Source organism: Dicentrarchus labrax, unplaced genomic scaffold, assembly GCF_905237075.1.
Source record: "Dicentrarchus labrax unplaced genomic scaffold, dlabrax2021, whole genome shotgun sequence".
NCBI classification, from domain to species: Eukaryota; Metazoa; Chordata; class Actinopteri; family Moronidae; genus Dicentrarchus; species Dicentrarchus labrax.
In genome coordinates, this window is record NW_026136724.1 from 14,295,259 (window position 1) to 14,310,132 (window position 14,874).

Below are 14,874 nucleotides of genomic sequence, written 5' to 3' on the forward strand. Positions count from 1 at the left end.
CTACCATGGTTCTTCTTATTCCCCAGGTTCCTTAGGCCTACAATACTACTCTAACCTCTATACCCTCATAACTGTCTATGCCATAGATACCTATCCATACCATGGGCACAATTACATCCAATTAAATCACTCTTTGGGGGTGTGGTATTTGGGGGGGCAGATTGTTCACCTGACAGGTCAAACCCGGGGCAACAGCGCTGCACAAAAGCTGGAGGCGTTACATCACATCACATTGACGCATTGACGTTTCGTGCGTGACGAACCAGGAAATAAAAGTAAACAACGCACAGGAAGACGAGAATGTTATGTAGCGTTATTAGTCATCCATTCTCACTCCGAGCCTGTGATTCCTGTGGTGATTTATTCATAATGAATGAAGGATTTATATCCCGATAAGGACAGGGAGCCAGTTAGAGACAGGCTGAAAACTGGTAAGACACCCGTAGAGTGGAGAGGAGTCGGGTGCGGCAGCCGCTAATGATAGCTAGCTCGATGTGGCTGTTTCCTGTATTGTTTGAATTTGTTTACAAGATGAAATACCCTCACGACCGTGGCTTAAAAATGTCTCCTTGACGTTAGGTTCGTCACACGAATTAAACATCACCTTGCCCTCCCTCCCCACCTCCCACCTCCCTCCCCCCTCTCCCCCGTTGTACTTTCCTGTTATTCCAGTTGCTGGTCGTCTAAGTGTGTTTCCACTTTATTTTAATTTCAGATTTAGCTATGTTAGCCATCAGATCGTCCGAGGAGGAGTCCACTGAGATGGAGGAGATGGACACCTCAGAGCCCAACTGGTGCTGGTTCTACTTGGCTGAGTGTGGAGTGTGGCATATGTTCGAGGTAGTTCACAGGACATGGCAACTGTACACATCACAGTACTGTAACCCCCCCCCTCGGTGACACCTGGGTCTCTTTATTGTGTGAGCCAACAGTCTGATGTTAGTCAGAGACCAGGCACAGAGTAGTCCTTCCTCTTTGATTGAGGTCCATTAGTCAATAAAATGATTTGGTTGGTGTTACTTTTGCATATGAGTTCAAAATGAATGGATTCATTCATTTAAGTTATTTGTCAAGTCAGAATGCTACGCAAATGTGAGAATTTGCTTGCTTTTTCCCTTCTTACTTTGTTGTAAATGTAATATTTTTTTAACTTTTGCTGGTCTGACAAAGCAAAAATATTTGATGATGCCGCCATGTGCTGTAGGATATTGTGATTGGCATTTTTTCCACTGGTTGTTTGCTCTATAAAATATAGACCAAGCAGTTAATTGAGTAATTGAGAAACAACATGTTAGTCCAACCCTAATGTGACATCAAATTATTTTTGACCAACAGACCAAAACAATATAATTTAAAACAAAGAAAAGCCACAAAAGACACTGGAACTAACAAATTGCCTTTTTTCTCTCGAAAAATTACTTAAACAATTAATTATCTAAATAGATGCCACTTAATTCTACAGTATGTCAATCGCCATTAGACTAATTCATCTTTTCCTGTCAGATTGATCCCAGTGCAGCCTGCTCTGTGACAAGTGCTCAGATTGAGCAGTGCTACAACAGAAACCAACGAGGTGTTATGGAATTCTACACAGCGAAGTACACCTACAGACTGGACTTCTCAGGTAAGGGAACATTAAAGGTGCTTCATCAGACAAAGAATAAAAGGAAAGTAGTCAAGAATTATGGTAAATATAATTAATCCCGTTGTAGAAATTGTGCATGAGTATGAGTTCCTATGGCTCTAATCTTTATTAAATTCCTCACCAGTCATGCGGCAGATAAACGTAACGACGGGGAAGCAGCGGCCAATCAAACGCTCCCTCCACTCTGCAACGGGCTTCAGGTAAGATTTGGTGACATCCATAGAACCTTTTTTTTTCATTTTAAGTTTCAGTTCATCCCTTCATCTAACAAAGACAATATGCTAGAGGGAGCTAGATGAAGTTGTGAGTGAGGACACCATGATTTCAGTGAAAGGTCAGGGTTCAAGCCTCTGCCAGCATCAGGAATCCTTGACAATAACCCCAAATTCCTGCTAGCCCCACAGGGAGCTGTCCTGCTGCTGACCCTGAGCTTTGTTATCTCCATAAACACAAAGAGCAAGAGAACTCTGCATCAGGCACAAATATCTTAGATGAGGAATTTTTTTTTAATGAGACTTTCTTACACTGCTCTCTTTCTTCTGCTCTTTCTGTCAGGTTTATTTGTGATAATCTTGCCTTGCCTGTTCCGTGTCATTGGGAGAGAATCAACACAGATGAGCCCTATCAGGTGAGTAAAGGAACCCACAGCTTAAGCATTTAGCTACCCAGTAGATTCAGATTCTTTTTAAAGTTGATATTGAGAAGAAGCTGAAAATGTTTTACACTCTTTTACACTCTGCAGTGGTTTAGTGGTCTACCATGATTTAGTTTTGCTTTCCAACCAAGCTTTGGCACTGTAACACACCATTGCATGTCCTGTTTTACCCATGTGTGATTGTGTTTCTGCAGCTCATCCAGCTCGGAAGAGACACCTATGAGTTTAAAGAAGTCGCCAGACTGTATGAAAGGACTATGGATCATCCAATCAAATCCATCCAGAGGATTCAGAACCTGGACTTATGGGAATTCTTCTGCAGGTAGATAATTGTTGTCTTGTTGTGGGTTGACTGCAAGTTCTGTTTTTTGTGTTAGCAGAGGATTCTGCTCTTGATTTGGCTAATTTTATAATAATTCTTTAGGGCATGCGTTAATTTACAATGAGAAATACAATGGTACTTTCCCCAGCTCCTACTGCAGACAGAGCTGTTAAAGTAAATGAAACCCAGTTGAGATTCTCAATTCTCTTACCTTTACTGAAACACTGATTTTGCTGCAACATCTGAAGGTACACACATTCAGTTAGTCTTTTTCCATTAAAGTCAGTCATGCTGTAGGTTTGAGCACATGCCTGTAGGAAAGTACACTTTTTAACAAAGTGATCACTACTCTGTGTTGTGTTGTCATTCCTTGGTTCCCTCCTAAGGAAGAAAACACAGTTGCGAAAAGTCAAGCGCACATTGGATATTGAGGAACGAATGCTGTTTCACGGCACAGGACACAGCAACATACAAGCTATATGTACATTTAACTTTGACTGGCGGCTGACAGGAAGCCATGGCGATGTCTATGGCAAAGGTAGATCTTTCAGTGTTGTGATGCAGCATCATGAAAGAATTCACTGCACATTTTATTTGGGCCAGACTTTTAACATTTCATTCAATTTTCCTTCCTGCAGGGAGCTACTTTGCCCGGGATGCCAAATACTCCAGTAAATTCTGTCACACCACAGGGAAGCACAACACCACCCTGCAGAGACACGGACTCGCCCCACCAATATTTGCTAGCGAGCCTCCCTACAAGACCATGTTCCTGGCCAGAGTGCTCGTTGGAGAATACACTGTCGGTCATCCCATGTACTGCAGACCGCCCTCCAAGGATGCCAGCTTCACCAACTTTTATGACAGCTGTGTGGACGATATGGCCAATCCAAAGATTTATGTCATTTTTGACAGTAATCAGATTTACCCAGAGTATCTGATTGAGTTCTACTGAAGCCTGAAACGGAGATATGTACTTTTTTTTAATAGAGGCTGGATCTCAAAAACTGAAACATTTTGGATACAGAATCAGATGACGGACAAAATGGAAAATGCTTAAGGGACTTTTGCTTTTTCTTTCAGTCAGATCCAGTGCCTAACTGAATCTGAGTCATCTAAAGTGCCTTTGGGGAAATTGGAAAACAAAGAAGACAGTAAAGGCTTTGTGTACACTTTGTATACTGTACAGTATATTCTAAGACGGGCTGTCTCTCTGACGTAAAAAAAAAAAAAGGATGAAAATAATGACTAAAGACCAGTCTTTGTGGTAATTTTGTATTAATTGCAGATTCTGTGCTTGCTTGTTCAATATCTGTGCACAGTTGTTAAAAATAAGAGTGGCACTTGCAGCCTGTAGGTTATATAGGTGATGTCCCGCCATCGGCAACAGCCCTTCCTTCACATCCACAGTGCCACGCATGAGCTTATTTACAAGTCATGTTGTCATGAATCCAAATAACGAAGCCAAAAACCACAACATGTTCCTGCTCACTCATATAGCACCGTGATCCATCAGTCAGTGAACATCCACATCTGTGTGTACCTAGTACAATGTATTACGTAGGCATGGGTTTTGTTTTTGTTTTTATTCAAAAAACGCTTCTACCTCTACATTTTTTTTGAACCATGCATCAGTGCACTTTCCCCCCTTTCCATGAAAGGTTTTGTATTTGTGTCACAATGACATAAAGTTGTGATGTCATGTTCACTTGTGGTCCCTGAGCAATATGTTCCCTTCTTGTGCATCTTTTCTGACCATTGACTTCAGTCTTTAAAAGACTTAACAATGACTGAGGTTGGATTTCGTGGTTCAACCCGAAACCAGAATAAGATCCGTATCAGCATCACATTTGACTTAAAAAAACCATCCGAGTGCGACGTCACCACCTGCTAACGTCTTTCTTTAGAGGATTACACAGGTTATCTTTGCACCTGTGTAAATTTATCAACAAAAAAGAATGTAGCCAGCACATGTATAGTACTGTAATGGAAAGTAACCACACAATGTAATATTGCTTTGCTGTGTGTGTGTTTGTTGACTTTATTGTATGACTGTGTGTGTGTGTGTGTGTGTGTGTGTGTGTGTGTGTGTGTGTGTGTGTGTGTGTGTGTGTGTGTGTGTGTGTGTGTGTGTGTGTGTGTGTGTTTGAGCAAGGATAATAATAAAGCAGAGTACTAAGTTTGCCACAAGGTGGTGCAAAAGTAAAATGGATGCAGCAGTGGTGTGTATGAAGCTCTATGTGTGTGTCTGTGATTTGCAAATGTTAAAGCAAATAAACTTTTAAAAGTAATTGTGTTTAATTATCTCTTTTAGAAGGCTAATGAGAAATGAGTGCTGGTGGCATTGTGACATGCTCTCCCATTAATGTTTGGTGAGTAAAGCCGGCCTCCCTTTAGAGGTGTGGCTGTTGATGACATTTCATTCAAATGAACTAGGAATAGCAGTGTCAACTTTAATAGCTACCTCAGCAAACGTGAGAGAAGAAGGCTAGCTTTAAAACTTATTTATTTAGCTTCTTTTCTGATATAATCCATTTCATTTCATTCTGTGAGGACAATGTGGCTCGAGGAAGAAGACATGGACACATCAGACATCCCGTGGTCTTGGTATTACCTGGCAGACTGTGGAAGGTGGCACAGGTTTGAGGTATGCTTTTTTTTTTTTTTTTAACATTTTTATAATTCAGTCTATTGCCTTACAAAAAGCGTATAAAGAGCAGAATGCCTGGTGTAGCTGACCTGCAGTTGCTTTCTGTCCACTCTACAGGATGACCCTGATCACCCCTGTAGGAGTGAGGATATCGAACAGTACTACCAAAGAAACTCAAAAGGGGTTTTAAACGTGTCATCTCCAGGTTGTCAGAGGAAGATTGATTTCTCAGGTTATCCAGTTACGTTTTCTTGTTCACATTATGTCCTCATTTATCTGTAAAGAACTTGGTTGACGTGACTTGTGTGTTCCTATACAGCAATGTTACAGACTGACCTCAACACGGGAAGGCAGAGAAGAATCAAACGGGGCTACAACGTTGAGAGAAGGTGAAATAAGGCTTAAAACAGCAATATAACAAATAATGCACGCTCATAACAGTGAGACGTGGATAAGTCAGTCTTCAGTTTTGTTTCTGATTAAATGAAAGTGAAAGTCAGCACAATGCAAATGAATTAACTCTTTCCTCCCACAGTTGCTCCTGCTTCGGTGCTCCCCCTGTGTTCTGGGAACATGTGGATCCCACCTGTCCGTATCAGGTAACAATGACAGAAATGTACTGGGAAAAGCAAAATTGTTAACAAAAAGTTTTATTTGCAATGTGAGTGAGATATTGTGGTTTCATTATAACAGGCATCCTTCATTCCTAAATCAAACTCAGGTAGAACAAGTAAAGAATATTGACTTGTAAAAATCAATTAACTCTAAGGTCACGAAATATCACAACATTTTACTTTATTTTATTTTTTAGAAATGTCTTTATTTTCAGTATTTTTTTTTTTTTTTTTTTTTTAATCTGACAGCTATTGGGATTCAAACTGTGCTGCATATATGCTTTAATATTGTCTTCAACTGAATATGTACAAAATGTGTGTTCCTAATATATTTTACAGTTAATCCCTCTGAACGAGCTCACCCCTGAGTATCAGACTGTGGCAGATTATGTGAAGAATGATGGGCTGTTGGACAAATCCATCATCTCAATCAGCAGGATACAGAATATGGACCTATGGGAACTGTATTGCAGGTAGGAAAGTCTTTGAGTTTTCTCCATTCCATTTATCATTGCCCTACTTTGTAATCAGACTGGTCCTTCTCTCTGTTCATGTCAAAGGAAAAAGAAACAGCTGATGAGAATTCAAGGCGTCAGAGACATTCAGGAGAGGAGACTCTTTCATGGGACCGAGATCCAAAATGTTGAAAACATTTGCAAGTATAACTTTGATTTACGGTTAGCGGGACAACACGGCCACATATATGGTAAAGGTAAGTTAAATGATACATTAATAACTCTCTGTGTCACTTTGTACAATGTAAATAATTGTAATCTACGTGTGACTGTTCACCAGTTTCCCCAGTTGATCTGAGATTTTTTTTTTATTAGGAATATATTTTGCAAAACATGCCTCATATGCGGACAAATACAGCAAGGGCAGCGTGGATCCGTTGAAGCTGTATGGCGGGCAAACGCGGGGTGGTCACGGTGAATACACTAAAGTAGTATTTTTGGCACGAGTGATGATTGGAAAATCCAAAGTTGGAAAAAAGGAGTTCAAGAAACCTGATCATCAAAGTTCTGAAAACACTCACGACAGCTGTGTGGATGATGTCAGATGTCCCACTATTTTTGTTATTTTTGATCCAAATCAAATCTATCCCGAGTACTTGGTTCAGTACAAATGACGTCAAGAGAAGATGCTAAGCATGTGCAAGCATCAACATGTCTACCTCAAACTGGGAGAACACTATTTCCATCCTAACTTTTATTGGCTTTGGTGATGGGTTTTTGTTTTTCACTACGTTTTTAAAAAAGGAGCTAGGTTATGAATAAAAAGCTATGTTTACATACATTTAGCTATTTTAAAAATGAAGTGATCTTTTAATAGTCTTAGTAGTATTTATTAATTAATAGTAATAGTATAATAGTAAAAAAAAACTTAATAGTATTTTACTATTGGAAGTGCTGTTTCTAAAATGCAATCTACACGTGGACCTGTTTACAATATTTATGACCAAATATACAGATTCTCTTTGATAAGTTTCATTAATAAATTTACTGGTAGGACTAAACCAAAGTGTGTGTGTGTGTGTGTTTATTCCTTTTCCAGCTTTTCATCATCTGTATAAAAGGCTTAAAATGACAGTTACAGGAGAGAATTTGAACTTGGAATCATACTGATTGCAAATTGAAAGAAAAGCCTCAATAATTCTTATAGCTTAAAAAACCTATATGTTTTGAACTCAAAACATGACATTATTGTGGCACATCGGTAAAGAATTGAATAGAAATATCTAAAGGTGGCATTCGAAATTAATAAATCAAATTATTTTAAAGGTTAGTCTAAATTATGTGTTACATTTTACAGCCTTTGGCAACAAACTGGGGTGGCAAGGCGTTGTTACGAGGAAAGCAAAACTTAACTCACACTAAAAGAAGAACATGGAGCCAACTGTGTTTAAAGAAAAGTGTCAGCAGAGGTCGCCATTGACACATTTAGCAAGAGGTTGAACTCTTGGCACATGTCAGCACTAGCTGGTCCACATTATGTTCAGTGGTTTCTATTGGCACATTTCTGCCATTATTTCTGCACTAAACTCCTTCAGAGTGAGTCAGCAGCTCATCATTATATTTTCAAAAAGCCAGCAGCCCATCTCCCAGAATCCTCGTGATTAGTTACCCGAGGGTCCCAGTCAGTGGTTGTGTTCAGGGGTGGAAATTGCCTGAGTACATTTACTGAAGTGCTCTACATCACTCAGATTTTCAGCTACTTGTGCTTTATTTGAGTATTTAAATTTCATGCTACTGTGTACTTATACTGTAAGCCATTTTAGGGAGAATTTTTTTTTTTTTTACTACATTTACAGGACAGAGGGACTTACTAGTTACTTTACAGATTAAGATTTTACATTGTTAAAGATAAAACTAGTGGTGTCTGGCTTGTGACCCCTTACAAAAAAGTAGATGTCTATGAGGTGTTGGCAGTTCCAGCAAAGAGATGTTTTCCCTCTAAACTTCAAATTTGTGCTCTAAGAGGTCAGAATATGTAATGAAAATAGCTTTATATTTTCTTCTTTCCTATGCCATTAGTGATTGCACAACCCTGAACTATACATAAAGAAGTTAAAACGAGCAACTCAGCCAGCTACAAGAGTAAAATGCTGCTAAATACTAAATACTACACATTATTGCATCAGCATTACCTAACTTATTTAAATAATATATCAGTCAGGGGGTATTTTTATGTATAATGGGTACTTTTATTTTATCTTATCTTACATAAAGTATAGTTTGCTGTGTATTTTTTACATTGTTGTATTGGTACTTTTACTTACTGAAGGATCTGAGTACTTCTTCCACCACTCAAAGAAGCACTGTTCTTCTAAAGTACATAACTGTAAGTATAAATGAAACAGGTGCCTCATAATTATGATTTTAAAAAGTTTACATTTAAGTTAATTTATCACCATTTAAAAACTGAGGCAACACTGAAGGCTATAGCTGTGGACCACATTACTAATATTGATCTTTCTCCATGCTGTAACAGAGTATCTGTATTTTTTCCTCAGGTACATTTATGTTTATATGCCCAGCTACTTGCCCCACAACTTACTGCAACTCCAAAACATAAGGCATTAGCCGAGTGCTTCCACTACTCCAACATGCTTACCTTGCAGGTGTAGTATTGAACGGTGGCAGGAAATCTTTCATCTTGTCATGGGCCAGCCTCACTTCCTTCCCTATTGTGTAGTTTTAGTGGTTTACTTTAACATGTTGGCCCAGGTGTTGCTCCAGCTGTCAGAAGTCATGTCTGCCGGATATGGAACACCCGCACGCACATGTAGCCATCATGTGAGAATAACTTTCATCTTCTTAATGACAAAGGCAGCTACCAGTTAACTGGAAGTAAAGTAAAGAAACAAGTACAGACTGTCCTTGCTGAAGGAAAGGAGAAAAAATGTTACTTCACTGATGTTTTGCCCCTTTGATTAGAGGTTATGAAAGTATTTGCTCACTGGGTGTCAATCTAGCGTGACCTGGGATACACAGAGGTATGATGGGGTCAGGTTTACAAAAATAAGAGCTCTGTTTCCTCTCTCACAGTGGTCACAGGATATTACATAAATAGACAATTCTAATGAGCTTTATTACGGTGGATTGAGTGTGTTCAAGGTTCAATGTTTTTGTGTTTCAGGAAACATAAAAATCACATTACTGTCCAGTGAAATCCATTCAGCACCATAAGATGATGCAATATTTCATCACATTCATACATAAGACCAAATATTTGACTGTACACAAGATAAATACACCTATAATATTACCATTTCATTAAATATTTTATTATTTATTTACCAAAATATTCACACCCCAATTTGTAAGAATGAGGGGGGAAAAAATCACACTTACTTTCCTCTATTATTACTCATTCATTTATGTTGGCTCAATATTGTGTAAACTATTTGAGATTATTTAGTTGGTTCTGTGGATAAGATGGGCAGATTCAGTGATGAGTCCAGCAGATGGTGTTTCAGAATAAGGTTATTTCTATGCATAACAAACACATTATTGATTCAGTGTTATTACTGTTACATAACAAAATCTGCCCTCGTAGATTTATGCTAACTTCTAGTGCAATCTAGTGTTTAAAATGCTTGAAACTGGGGCTTTGAGTTCTTCCAAGTCAATGAGTGAGTCAAGTTTGATATCTTCTTAAATATTTACAGCTTGGTGTGCTCAGAGTCTGGCGTGTGATTAGAACCTCTTTGATGTCTGCTTGATCAGATGATATCAACATGTTGAGTTTATGAAAAGACCAAGTCTAATTAGTGGTTCCTCTCAGAGAGCTGTCTGTGTGTGTTGTGTCATTTAGAGAGGCTGAGCGTGGCACTTTTCTTCTCCGTCTCCAGTGAAACCAAGGCTAGGACCAACAGCACTGGAGAGAAATTACTTCCTTGCTAAATTATTTAATATTTCAAACACTCAAAAATATATTTGGGGAATCTCAGTTCTGATGTTCTGTTTGGGTTCCTCTTCAACAGCCCTAATAAACATACTTCATGAGAATTGCTTATAAACATGATTTTTAAGTGTTTCAGAAGGTCATGCCAGAAAATGTTGTTACAGTACAATGGATTTTCTATAATGCTCTATGTTTGGTTATTTGATTGATCCCTAACAGAGAGTTAGAACCTCTCTCGGGTCTAATCAGTGGTGGAAGAAGTACTCAGATCTTTTAACTACATTTAAAATTAAGAAAAGCAAAAGCATTAGCACCAAAACGTTGTTGATCAAATCATAAATCAATTTCAAAATAATAAATATGAAATATGAAATTATATTATAATTATTAATTACTGATGCAATACTGTGTAGATTACTTGATGTAAACTGAGATGTAGTAAAGTAGAAGTATAAAGTAGTAGAAAATGGAAATACTTGGTATAAGTACCTCAAAATGGACTAGTTGCACAGCAGACATGTTGACTAAGCTGGACAAACACAGGTGGACTTAATAACAGTAACGATGGCTCAGTTCTGTTAAACGAACCAACAGTACAACAGCAGGACTTCCACTTAGCGGTATGCAGCTATCATCAATACACCTGTGAGTATCTGCTGTGCAATAAGTCCATTATACTTATGTACAGTACTTGGGTAAATGGACTTAGTACCTAAATGAAAATACATATACAAAAGAAAGACATTTGTAAATGTGTCATTCTAAATTTTACATATTTACACATTTATTTTTGGCAAACTTAAGAAATATACATAATTTGGTCAAATTTGGTTTGACAATTCTAATTAGGGGGGTTCCTATTGCTGCACTTTGATTTAACCACTGTAAGAAGCAGGTGGAGGTGTACGATTGCATGCAGTGACAGAAATGAAAGCCACATGTGCGTCCTCTGTACTCACATACATATATGTTTGTTGGAATTTACATTGTTGAGAGGTACAGACTTCTCGGAGGACATCACACTGCTGAGAGCAAAAATCATATTTTTTTATTATGGAAAAAGGTTCACTTTTCTTTACAAAACACAACACAATTTTCAGCTACACATTTTTCTATAATTTAACCAAACATCACAATCATCAAAAACATCTAACATCATCTTAAGAAGCTCTCTCTGTGTCACAAACCCATTGTGTGACAGGAATCACAACCTGATGTCCCTGAGCAGAGAGAAAAAAAAATATAAAAAAACATTTTAATGTAATTGTCATGTTGCCTTCTGTAGCCTATCTATGTGGAGAAATCGGAGAACGAGGGCTACTGTGACAGTGACGGCACAGTGTTGGCTTTTTCACATAAAATAACATGTATTAATAAATTAAGTTCGATCGTTTGATCACATGAAGTGAAACGCCTTCATTTGACACAAAGAACACAACACGTACGTGAGAACAGTTCTTGCTTGGCACGAGAGGCGTAAAGACTCAGTACAAGCTTTGGCACCGCTGAGGAGTTTTCTCATGATCTGTTTTCATTCTTACAGTCACAAGTATTTAAAATGCACCAGGTGCAAACAATCTTCAGTGACTCGGACAACAGAATGTGATTGGCTATGCATTATGCTTGTTCTTTTAATTGGTTGGAGCAATTTACTATACAACTGTATTAGATGGTGGTACCTGAAGATGTCTTAGCACTGTCATGCTTTTAATATTAATGCTTTACTGCGTTAAGAGTACAAGTTGAATGCGAGAGCACCCTGAGGGTAATTAATCAGGGTTTTAATTTTTTAAGAGTGTTCCACTGATATAGCAACTCGTGGTGTTTAAAAGAAAATCAATCAGACGGAGATATCATCTTTTTTTATTCCACACATTCTGCTTCCCTGTCGAATCATGGGACCTTCATGACCCACAATGCAACTCGACCACCTGCAGTTCGGACAGAGATTCGGGTGTGTTGTGCCAGTATGGCGGCTAATGTAGCCGTAACCCGCTAGCTTGGGCGGAGATGAGGAGCGGGCATCAGAGGTCTGGTAACGTCTTTCTAATGCCACACCCCAAGATATTCATCAATTTCAAACTTGTAGTCTTCAGCCCTCTTCAGACTCATGTGACATCACTTGAGGCAATTTTTCAGACTCCCTATGGAGCCGTAAAAGGCTCTATACAACTTTTTTCACATAACACAGTAAGTACTCCTCAAGACATGTAAACAGACTTAATGAGTAAAATCGGTGGCGTTCCCCATTAACACAAACCAGCCGGCATCATTAAGGACAATATAGTGCTGACAACTTCAAAACGCATTTTGCAGAAATTATTATTTAAATACTTTTGCTACATCTTCATTCAAATTAAGTGCTTTAAAACATACCCACGTTTTTAATGATAGGGAAATAATGATCAGCTGACCTTTGAGACCTTTGTTCTCAATCTTCTTTTGGACTTTGCAGATATTTGCCTTCAGTGCATCATTTAGCAACTGAGCATCGTTTTATAAAACGCAATAATAAAAAGGTGACGTTAGTCGTTTGAGCCACCATACAGCACTGAATTCAGTAGAATTCAGAGGAAGGCAGAATTCTTACACCCTTGAATCCCAAACATGCCAAGCCTCAAACTGTCTTCCCCAAAGCATCACAGGCCACAACTCTAAAGAAATTGTCTTTCCTGTCTCGTCGAGAAGAGCTCTTAGCCTCAAGCTCTTTTATATCCTGTGGAGCTTCACTCTCTGGAGGACTCATCGTTAAAGAAAGAGTGCAGCAGCTCTCTCAGTTCAAATGTCCCTCTTCTGCATCCCAAGCCCATGCCTAATCCTGAGTCCTTGCCGCTCCATGATGTTCCACAGCTTGCGCAGGTTGGACTGGGTGATGACATCATCGGGTTTGAGCTGTAGTGCACGCAGGTAGTTTGCCTCCGCTTCAGGAAGTTTGCCATTCAGGTGGAGGATGGCGCCGAGGTTCATCAGAGCAGCCGGGTACTGGGAGAGGGCAAAGACAAAGTGAGAAAAGGGTCAGAACAGTAGAAAAGGAGGCAGGGAGTGGTGCATAGTGCCATAATTATAGTGTTCTAAGGTCTTACGGTGTCAACTTACAGGATTACTGTACTTGTGGCAACTGTGGCGACCTTGGATTTATCTATCCGGACAAACTATTTTAAACTTGCCCTTCTCAGTTCTACTTTTGATACAGACAGTATGAGAGACATACATGCATTTTAGGAAACTCGCCAGGTTTTTTTTATGGATGGTGGATTAATACAAGGACTCTGATGAAATTTGCTTAAGGCTAAGAGAATTAAATATGCATTACATTAGCCCTAATGCAATCTCACAGCACAGGAGCAGGCATGGCCAAAGACAAAAGTGTGTGTCCTTTAACAGTGCCACTGGGAACAAATAGGTAGCTACTGTGTGTGTGTGTGTGTGTGTGTGTGTGTGTGTGTGTGTGTGTGTGTGTGTGTGTGTGTGTGTGTGTGGGTGGGTGTGGGTGTGTCATAAAGCATTTTTTACAATTTGAATTACAAACCCATTTAGAGGTGTGTTTCTGGAGTCTTATTCAATAAAATACCATCGTTTGAAGTTGCAAAGTGAAACCATCTGGCCCTGAATCATGTACCAGTCGTGGAAACGTACAAAATCCAAGTCATAGACATGACTCTCAGCAAGCCATAACTAACAAACACACCCAAATCTCATCCTAAAAGTCGTCTGCACCTCATCCCCCAGACCTGGCCTTGTTCCCAGCCCTGCGTCCTCGCTGCATGACATATGGTTAGCAACTTGGCAACTAGTTCACAGATTTTCTCTCCCCAAACACAACTGTTCGTCTCTTCTCAACGCTGATATTTCACTTGTTTACATTCCACTTCTCAAGCGGTGTTAAAAGACTAGCCTTACGAAAAGGGAGCTTGTTTTTCTCACCTAATGTATCAAATGAATGCTTACGGAGCTGGAATATTTGAAGTAGTGGCCTGCAAGATGCTGCAAAACGAATTAATTAATGCAGTTTTACAGAGAGAGCAGCTGCAGTGCAGTACGGCCACCCCTTTTTCATTGGGTTTGATTTTCTCACCTAGTTCAACAAGTACATGTATCAGGCAGCTACAAGTGCTCCAAAGCACATGTTCTGCTATTGTACCACTGAGGAGCTTTGCAAGCAGCTGAGACATACTGTACTAAGCTAGATAAATGAGGGTCTCTCAGTCATTCTAAATACATGGACTGGGCTAAATCATTAGAAATGGAACCCTCTTCACATGTGTTCTGTGCCCAGGAAGACAGCCAGAAAGTTAGTCAGTAAGTAATTTTTTTGCCTTTATTTTTACTGAAATGACTTCTGAAGTTGGGTCAGTGTTTCTGTAACACACTCACAGTGATGAAAGGATTGTAATCTCTTGAACTTCAGCAAGTTGGATGCCGTATTTTTTAAGATAGCATCTGCCTCTGATCTGCAGCTTTTGAGATGCACCCTGCCCTGTGAGCTACAGTAAACCAATATCATATTGGCTTAAAAGATCTAATCTTAAAAAAAAAAAATCCCCTCCAGACATGCTTTAAGACACAGAAAGATACTTTGCT

At 39.2% G+C, this 14,874-nt stretch overlaps 3 protein-coding genes across 4 annotated transcripts in view; 2 read left to right on the forward strand and 1 right to left on the reverse strand.

Annotated features, from left to right (window-relative positions):
* Nucleotides 1–193: 193 nt before the first annotated feature.
* LOC127358693 (protein mono-ADP-ribosyltransferase PARP11) lies at nucleotides 194–4,913 on the forward strand. 2 transcript variants are annotated; one of them, XM_051391993.1, is made up of 8 exons: nucleotides 194–431; nucleotides 716–840; nucleotides 1,504–1,624; nucleotides 1,770–1,845; nucleotides 2,201–2,273; nucleotides 2,495–2,622; nucleotides 3,009–3,160; nucleotides 3,261–4,913. In XM_051391993.1, exons 1-8 carry the CDS (start codon nucleotides 374–376, stop codon nucleotides 3,575–3,577), a joined length of 1,050 nt encoding a protein of 349 aa, XP_051247953.1. In that variant the 5' UTR covers nucleotides 194–373; the 3' UTR covers nucleotides 3,578–4,913. The 2 variants fall into 2 exon arrangements, with proteins under 2 accessions (XP_051247953.1, XP_051247954.1); XM_051391994.1 differs by having other exon boundaries at nucleotides 195–579.
* A 115-nt stretch (nucleotides 4,914–5,028) lies between these two features.
* On the forward strand, nucleotides 5,029–7,407 carry LOC127358697 (protein mono-ADP-ribosyltransferase PARP11). The gene is made up of 7 exons (XM_051391997.1): nucleotides 5,029–5,269; nucleotides 5,390–5,504; nucleotides 5,592–5,661; nucleotides 5,808–5,871; nucleotides 6,226–6,359; nucleotides 6,447–6,598; nucleotides 6,717–7,407. The coding sequence occupies exons 1-7, from the start codon at nucleotides 5,180–5,182 to the stop codon at nucleotides 7,013–7,015; spliced, it is 924 nt and encodes a 307-aa protein (XP_051247957.1). The 5' UTR covers nucleotides 5,029–5,179; the 3' UTR covers nucleotides 7,016–7,407.
* Nucleotides 7,408–11,319: 3,912 nt separating this feature from the next.
* Nucleotides 11,320–14,874, reverse strand: part of tmtc2a (transmembrane O-mannosyltransferase targeting cadherins 2a) — a 56,945-nt gene continuing 53,390 nt past the window's right edge. The window contains exon 12 of the mRNA XM_051391953.1: nucleotides 11,320–13,275. Coding sequence (XP_051247913.1) covers nucleotides 13,072–13,275 — 204 coding nt within the window. The 3' untranslated portion in view covers nucleotides 11,320–13,071. The remainder of the gene's footprint in view (nucleotides 13,276–14,874) is intronic.